Source organism: Priapulus caudatus, unplaced genomic scaffold (assembly GCF_000485595.1).
Source record: "Priapulus caudatus unplaced genomic scaffold, Priapulus_caudatus-5.0.1 Scaffold1873, whole genome shotgun sequence".
In the NCBI taxonomy this organism is placed as follows: Eukaryota; Metazoa; Priapulida; class Priapulimorpha; order Priapulimorphida; family Priapulidae; genus Priapulus; species Priapulus caudatus.
Genome location: NW_014578934.1, coordinates 85,113 through 94,243, shown reverse-complemented (window position 1 = coordinate 94,243; position 9,131 = coordinate 85,113). Strand labels below are relative to the sequence as shown.

Below are 9,131 nucleotides of genomic sequence, written 5' to 3'. Positions count from 1 at the left end.
CCTTCCCCATGTTTTCAGGAGTGAGGATTAAGATAAAAGTATTCCTGAAACGATCACACCAGTACATAACTTTAAATATGCAAATTAGCTGTTAACATTTAATACCGAAATAAATTTATTCTTTGTCATTATCATTCCATATGTCACTGTGTGCTCTGAGATGCTTGGGAAAAACTATAGAGGGCAGTGGCATAGACGATGCTTGGGTTGAAGCAGATATGTACTTACAGTTCTGTGACTGTAAACCAGATCATCAATGGTAATCACTACAGTAGAGCTGTAGAAGCCCATGAGATCACACTACAAGTGTTTTTCGATCTCTGGCTGGAAACGTTCTTCACCGAGAAACCGGCAGTAAGAACTGCACTAGAAGATAGTGTTCAGCAACTGTCAACTGCATGTGAATCCAAACAAGGTGGTCATGATGCACACATGACATTACTTGTTACAATTGAATCTCTCAATCTCCACAAGCAGCTGGCTGCCTTTGATGCAAGACACGGTGGTCATCCCATGTGTCAATGGGCACTTATGTTTATGCGACAAGTTATGACCTTGCTGCAATTCCACCGGTCAACTCGCGAGGGTGATTGGTTTCTACACTTGTCTTCTCTTGAGAAACTATGTGTCTACTTTCTTGCATATGATAGACTTGATTATGCACAGAATACTCCAGAATAGTTCAGGAGAGTTCACCGTGAACAGTTTAAACACGATTCCGTTTACCCGCCTTGGGGTAGACCAAGCTCAGGAGCAGGGCAACAAAACCCTAAAAGGCCAGGGTGCTATCAATGGCATAACACAAACTCCTGCTACACTTCTCAAATTCTGCATGTGTGCGCCTGAACTGGCACGAATTGCTAATGAGACTGAAAACATGATCGGGATGATAAACCAGAATAGAACTGTGCATCACCGTCTTAACCAGCCAACAGTGAGGAGGCAAGAGCAAGCTATTGCAAACCTGAGTCGAGTTATAAAACCATGTAACATATTCACCTCTGATGAAACGCACATGTTTAAGCTCATGACCAAGGAGATCATTCCAAAAGAAATAGAGGAGAGCATCTTGGCAACAGAAAGAAGAGGCTCCACTGCGATGAATACATTTGTTGAGGAAAGGATATGTGGAGACACCAACCTCTGGGACAAGATGACAAAGTGTAAGCCCCTTTTTTGGAACTCGTCATTGAAAGAGATCAAACTGCAAGCCAAGTCTGAGGTCCTAACTCTACGAGCAACCACAGGTCTAATGTCCAGATTACTCATCATTGCTCGGTCATCCCGCGAGATTGACATGGAAGAGGTCATCGGCAACTATGAGTTTTCTACTAGCAACCGCACTTTAATGACATTAACTGGCGGTGTTCATCCAACTTTGGATAAAAGTAAGGTGATAGCCGTTCTTGAGAACATGCCAGACGAGAGAGATGACGAAAATATGGTATCATCAGTTGCATTGTCACCAACAACGAGCAAGTGTCTCATAGTAGATGGGATGGCTGTCGTGCAGGAGCTAATGGCTGTTAGATCCTTTGAGACCTGCCTTGACCTCAGCAATGCATATGTTGAACTCATAAATGCGAAAGCCCGTAATTACGAGGTTACCCGTGTTGTATTTGACAATTACTCTATAACAGGATCATTAAAGGAAACGACCCGATAACGACGCCGAGGAGGTAAAAAGCCACCAGTTGGCTATCAGGTCAATGATAGCACCAAAATTAACGAGAGGAAAACGTTTCTTAGTAGCAATACTACAAAAGATTCACTCACACTCTATCTGGCACAGAAGCTCATGAGTCATAGATAACGCTCATGTTGACATCATAACTGCAACACATAAGGATGTTATGTCGAACCGCTCTGGTGACATAACTCCTGGTGTTAGCTCCCAGGAAGAGGCTGACACGTTGATGATATTCCATGCTGTCGAAGCAGCAAAGACTGGATATGTCATTCATATATACAGTCAAGACACAGATGTGTTGCTTGCTGCGTTAAGGCGTTTGCCTTTGCGTGGTGAAAACGCAGCTATGGTTATGGGTACAAGCGATAAACGTCGACTTGTTATGCTAAAGCCAATCTTTAATGCTCTTGGGGAAAATAAAACTAGAGCTTTGTGCAAATGGCATGCCTTGACGGGTTGTGACACGACAGGACACATAAGGAGTAAATCCAAGATTGCCTGCTTGAATACATTCTTGAAAGCAGACCCATGTATTGTAGCTGCCATAGCTGCCCTTGGAGTTGGAAGTGAACCTTCAGATTAAACCATCAAGGGGTGTATATCCTTTCTATGCAGCCTCTTCTGTAAAAAGGGCGTCACCATTACCCAACTGCAGATCCTTCGGTGGAGTTTGTTCAAGCAACAATTAGGCATCGACAAAACTGTTGAGATGCTACCACCAACATCTGGAGCTTGGGTACAGCATATTCGCAGAGCTCACTGCCAATCTGCTATATGGGAGCAGGACCTTATTCCCCATCCCATTGTTCCAGACCCTCTTAAGCTTGGCTGGATACTAGAAGACAACAGATTGGTGCCAAAGTTGTCAGATATTGCCCCAGCCCCAACTACTGTTGTAGAGTTAGTAAAGTGTAGGTGTGGTTCTAGTAAACAAAATGCACGAAATGCAATATGCACTTCGGCAAGATGTTCATGTCTAGCACATGGCTTAGTGTGAACTGAACTTTGTTGGTGTGAAGGAGAAGATAAATGTCAGAATAGCAGTACTTCATCAGGTGATTGAGTCATGCGGTAGGCATGATCCTCACTGAGGAGCATGAACACTGTGAATCATATCAATCATGTGTTTTACCACTGAGCTAGTCTGCGCAATATCAGTTGGTAGACGTATTAATGTTAATTAATTATTTGGTAATTTTAAAATGCTGTTATTGTTAAGTTAATCAATCAATCAATCAATCAATCAATAATTTAGGTGCTAATCATAGTTGTTCGTTTAATAATTTGCAATACTATTTTATCAATAAAACATAAATGAAAAGAAACATGATTTGGTTGAGTTTGTTATCAATGGCGGCCATTTTAAATTTCTATTCAAAATGGCCGTTACACAACGCAAAAGCATCTAAGGAATAGTCATATATACTTAAACCATTATGGTTCCCTTCAAAACTTCGATAAATATATTAAGATATCATGCATATTTATACGAGATACCGAAAGATAATGATTAATATTCGTTAATGGCGGTAATGAGTGATGACCTTATTTTCATAAAGTTATGTAGGCCTACTGGTGCGATCGTTTTAAGAATACTTTTATCTTAATCTTCACCCCTGAAAACATGGGAAAGGACACCAAATATATGTTGCTAGCATGTATATGTACGGAGATATTGAAAAAAGATGGATTTTTGGTCATGGATATTCTGAGTTAATTAATGGTTCGATCGTTTCGGGAATAATTTTATCTTAATTCTTACCTTTGAAAACATAGGTACGGACACTAAGTGTATGTTGGTATCATGCATATTTAAGGAGTTATTGGCAAAAAATGAAATTTCGGTAATGGCGGCCTTAATTTGCATATTACACCACCTAGGGGGGGGGAGGGTTTGCAAATCTGGCAACATTGGTTTTTGTATAAAGGGGTATCATATATACAATCCCTGAGAGTTTCAAAGATTGTACCCGAAAATGCATATGGGTTCCACTATACACTAGACTATTACGTGTAAAATTCGTTTCGTATCTTAGACTTGTGATAGTTGTTGAGTATGACACGAGTTTGGGCCTCTAATAACGGGTTCCCTGGTGCACCTACCCATCTCCACAGCGTGTAGGCTCTTAGGAGATCAGCCTCGCTGATCAGGGTATCATCGTCACTTATAAGCACGGCTGCAAAACAAGTAGAAGTGACATGCAGAATAACTGCCGTGTTGAATGTCTGCAATGTACACACGGTTCCGTTGTCATCGTAGCATCGTAAAATACTACGATATTACCATATCACAACATCGTGTATCTTCCTCTCCCCTCTCTCGCTCTCGCTCTCTCTCTCTCTCTCTCTCTCTCACTCTCTTTGTCTCTCTCTCTCTCTCTCTCTCTCTCTCTCTCTCTGATCTCCCTACACCCACCACTCTCACTATTTTTAAAAAATCTATCTCTATATTTCATTCCATGTCTTCATTCTTACCTTCAGTCATGAGATCGGCAGATAATCGCATTCGATTACTCAGCAGATTTCGTTCGGGTCGAATCACGATCAGTTCTTTGCCGGCGCCTTTGACGATATCATAGGGAAAATCTGGCACTTCTTCGCCTGTGTTTTTTTTAACATAAACGAACGGATTATACAGCATACATCCTGAAAGCGCACGCGAAATGTGATACTTCCGCTTTAACCCTTAATAAGCCACCTTAATTACTAGGTGTACGGTAAATAAAAAATTACGCATTTTTACAAATAATAAGTAGAATATATAATATATAAGCAAGTAAGAACATTTAATAGTTATATAGTAAAATTCAAGTAAGAATATATAAATATTTAATAAAAATATAAGGTTGTATCGCTACATATTGACAAATATAACATCCGATGATGCTAACTGTAAGAGCATTTTGATGAACGAGTGAGAAGCGGTACGTTTTCACCACCTTCTTCTGAAATATGACCAGATAACATGAAACTTGGTTTCACTAACTCTGATATCAAGACTAGATAAAAAATGGTAATAATAAAACATTATTATTATTATTATTTTTGTTATTATTATTATTATTATTATTATTGTTATTGTTATTATTATTATTATTATTATTATTATTATTATTATAAACTACTACTGATACTAATTGTAGAACACATACCCAGATTATGCCAGAGCAGAATGATTCTGTATATCAACGCCATCTTGGAGTAGTTAGTCAGTACCATGCGCAGCAGGTCATTGCGTCGATACGTCATCATGACGACAGTGAATCTAGGTACGGCCGCCGGCCGCGTTCTCAGCGGCGACGAATCGACGGTCCGGTTACCGGGCTTTGCGTGGGTAACCCTTCGGTTCCGGTAACCGGTTAGGTGCGTCCGGTCGCCACAGGGCGCGACACCAACGATGGACGAATAGCGCAGTAGATACGCGATGCAACACAGCAGCGCGACGACGCAGTAGATGGCTCGTAGCCGTCGGCCGCGCATCTCGTGTGGAACCGCTGCTGATGCGGGCAGACGCGCCGGGATATGCCGCTACCCGCGCGCGCGTTATGAGAGTAGCAGACGAAGCTGGATGGCGTCGGTGAGCATGCGCACACCGAGGACCGCGGTGATGGTTGAGTGCTCGCCTCGCATGCGTAAGGTCGTGGGTTGGCCGCCGGGTCATACCAAAGACCTGATTCTCGCCACCCTCTAAGACAAACAGACACACATGTTTACTCGCGGGAAACATCATTAACCATTTTCTTAAAACTGTCACTCTATGCAAAGTGGAGTAACTGGTTTACGGTGATTGTTTTACCGTAATAGTAATGTGCGGTAACGGAGAGAATCATTTTTTATTACAGTCTGTCGCAGAAGAGTACGTATCCTGCTATGGGTAAGCGCCCTCGCCATCATACTCTACTGCAGTCTTCTGCCAGAGCAGGAGCAGAGCAGAAACCCTGTCGGACAGCCGGAAACAGTTCACATCCTCATGTTCTTCGCTAAAGCTGAGAAGAATGACCATCTTCAACAGCAACTTCGAGCCAACATTAGGTTCGTTTCCCGTTAGAATAATTCGTCGTGTTATCGCATCGCGTGCGTTATAAAAGCATGACAGTAAGCTTTTTAATCTTAAATGGCGTTTCACTGATCTCGTGCGAACGTGTATCGATATGTTTCACGTCATTATCTCGATTTTCCAGTTGCAGTACGAGAACTAATTCGATTTTATTTCATGGTATTCACAAAATACTAGTGTCCAGTAGTGGTGAGAGCTTTCACGCTCGTGCTTGCTATTCCCAAGAAATGCCTTCCAATGTCGGTAGCAGCGTTTGCGACCGTAAAAATGCACCCGGCTTCTAAATCGAGCCAAAGACAAGTGATACGAGAACCCTCGTGGACGCCTATATACAACAGTCTCGCATTTTCCCTAACCACGCCATCACTCACTGGTCGAACTCTGACAACCGCATTTTCTTACGTAGGTCTACGGTAAAGCATGCAACCGGTCGGATCAAGTACCATTTCCTGGGCGACGCGAACAGCACCCGGATCGCAGCCGACATCCTGGAAAACGTGTTCGATACAATTCCGCACAGAGAGGATCTAAGCATACATGTATTAGAAACACGTAAAATACCTGCGCTAGATGAGATTGTCTATGCATTCCTAATTGCATCATGCATTCCTAACCTGTGCGACATCCGCGGATACCGGCTCACATATGTCAAAACTAGCGTTTCTTGATGATGCATTCGCAACGAAATTAAATGTGGGGCGGTAGAATTAGAACAGATGAGAGAAGATTTAGAGGGTGAGAAATTATAAATTATAAATTATGAGTTAGAAATTAGAAGTTAACAATTAGAAATTAGAATTTTGAAATTGGAAGTTAGAAATTAGAAATCAGAAAGTATAAATTATAAATTATGAATTATAAATTAAAAATTGTAAATTATAAATTATAAATTATAAATTATAAATTATAAATTATAAATTATAAATTATATATCATAAATTATATATTATAAAGCATAAACTATAAATAAAAATGTGGAAATTAGGACTTATAAATTAGAAGTTAGAATTTAGAAATTTAAAAATTAGAAATTAAAAATTAGAAATTGGAAAATTAGAAATTGAAAATTAAAAATTCGAACTTTATAAATTAGAAATTAGAAACTTATAATATACTGAATACTTTCACGGTCCGTTACCAGGTGCAGACAAACGAAGTCGAATCGGTCGTCGCGAAAGTGGGACACGACGTATGGCCTATTCAGCAGTTGTTTAAAAGTTACCGAAAGAAATACAATCTCTTCAACGACATATTTTACTTCATTCCGTTCGCCCTTCACAAGGTCATTGACCTGTCTGAGGTCGATCGCATAATCAAGGTGGATGCCGACATGAGATTAATGACCGACATTCGGAAACTTTGGCGGGAGTTTGATGAATTCAAAGAGGAGACAATATTCGCGCTGGCTCAAGAGCAACAACCTGTATATTATCAAAGGTTTGCGATAGCACGCGAGGCTGTTGGTGACGACAGGCTGGGCATGCCGCCACCTGGTGGCAAACCGGGTTACAATGGCGGCCTCTACCTCATCAACCTCGACCACATGTCGAAATCTAAGAAATATCAAGCGGCGGTAGCCGAGAGAAATCTGAGATATTTAATGCGAAAGTACTATTTCACGAAATCGCATCTCGGCGACCAAGAAGTGGTGACGATATTGAGCATGGAGTATCCCGAAGTGTTTCACACGCTGCCGTGCACGTGGAATCGGCAGCTGTGCCGCAAGTATGCGCGCTCCATCACCATGCCCTCGGCTTTATTCGAACTGTTCAACCGATGTGACGGAGCGGTGAACTTGTACCACGGCAACTGTCACACGCCATTTCCACCCGAAGCTGAGTTGTAACCGAGCGCGTATGTGCATGTTGTGTCGTGCGGCTCTTAACGCAATTCTAGTTTAATCGCAACGACGTGCATTGTATTTGACAGATTGATATTATGCTTTGTATATGATTATTAATTAAGGAGAAACTTAGGAAAGTTGTGAGCAACTTCAGTTGCACTCCATTTGGGAAAACAGTGGACAAAATATATAATCCGCATTTAAAAGATAATAATTGTAAATGGCGCTCCGTAGCTATAGATGAATTTAATAAATGTCCACGTTGCAACGCGAAACTTTGTTGCTGTTTCAAGCCCCTAACGCTATTCAATTAAGAGCATTTATGATAAAAGAACATTCGGAGTGTATGCCATTCGGGGACTGCTAGAAATGGGTTGAATCCCTTAATAGTTATTTACTTATCTTTACCCATTCGGATTGCCAGTGGTTAAGAAAGCTCGCTATAATCACTGGATGCAGTATCATGTCCACCCGCTCACGCTACATCTATATGTATTCAACACCCGCACGCGGTGTTCATATATATAGATGCAGTGTGAGCAGGCTGGTATGCAGCTCTAAAACTATAGTCCTTCGCTCTGCCTGTGGCATGATACTCCAGCCAGCGAGTAAAAGGGCAAGATTCCGGTTTAATCGTGTTGTATGTTGTATTTTGCGAGCGTTAGTGCTCTTTATATATTGTGCTCGTGGCGTTACATAGAGGATTCGTCATCGCGCGAATAATAAATGTATGTTTGTGAGTTGAACGAAGAATAAAAGAATAAATATGATGCAGATTTTCACATCTTATATTCTCGTGCACACGTTGCATTCGGTACTACGCGGTGAAAATTTTGTTAATAAGCGAAAAAAGTGACCGCGCCGGCTGCGAAAAACGTGACCGCGCCGGCACTAGGTGGCTTCCGTACAAAAGCAATTAAGCCAACGCTAGACGAGTTTTTGTAGTTGAATAAACTCGTTTTCGATTTAATTGGACTCGCAAAATGGGCGCCTCCGGCGGCCATGTTCGCTCGTTACGCTGATAAGACTACGATGATTTCTCTAAATCCCGGCCCGATTCATAGTAATCTTTTAGTAAAATATTGACTTGACGTGATGCGGCCATGATGCCGAGGCGCGCCTAGGATTGCCACTTTGTGTCTTCCAATCACAGTCTACGCCGCACCAGACTTTGATAATTTTAAATATGGGGACCCATTGGACTACCAAATCGCCGATCAGGAACTAGGGCATTCTGCTATGTTAGAACGGTTTCCTACGATAGAGTTTGCCACAAATACGAAAATAACACGATGTTAAGCGTACTGCACTACGTCCGTCTGTAGCATTTCCGCATCTCCGTAATCAGAATAAGCCCCGCCTTCTTTGTTGATGGTCATGAATGGGACGTCAACGACGTGACCCGTTACTGTACCCACTGTCTTTTGCCAGCCTGTTTACTTTTCGTAAATAATGAAATGCCCGGCCGATGCATTTCGCATCGAAGTGGAAAAATTTGGCAAGTGCGTCATTCATTGATCATTGAAGTTTTTCTTAAAATT

The 9,131-nt window shown here is 41.6% G+C and overlaps 1 protein-coding gene across 1 annotated transcript in view; it reads left to right on the top strand.

The window, feature by feature from the left end:
- The first annotated feature begins 4,940 nt into the window (after positions 1–4,940).
- The window catches only part of LOC106817808, a 7,297-nt gene continuing 3,106 nt past the window's right edge, over positions 4,941–9,131 (top strand). Inside the window, exons 1-4 of the mRNA XM_014822509.1 lie at positions 4,941–4,959; positions 5,533–5,722; positions 6,154–6,286; positions 6,889–7,525. Coding sequence (XP_014677995.1) covers positions 4,941–4,959; positions 5,533–5,722; positions 6,154–6,286; positions 6,889–7,525 — 979 coding nt within the window. The remainder of the gene's footprint in view (positions 4,960–5,532; positions 5,723–6,153; positions 6,287–6,888; positions 7,526–9,131) is intronic.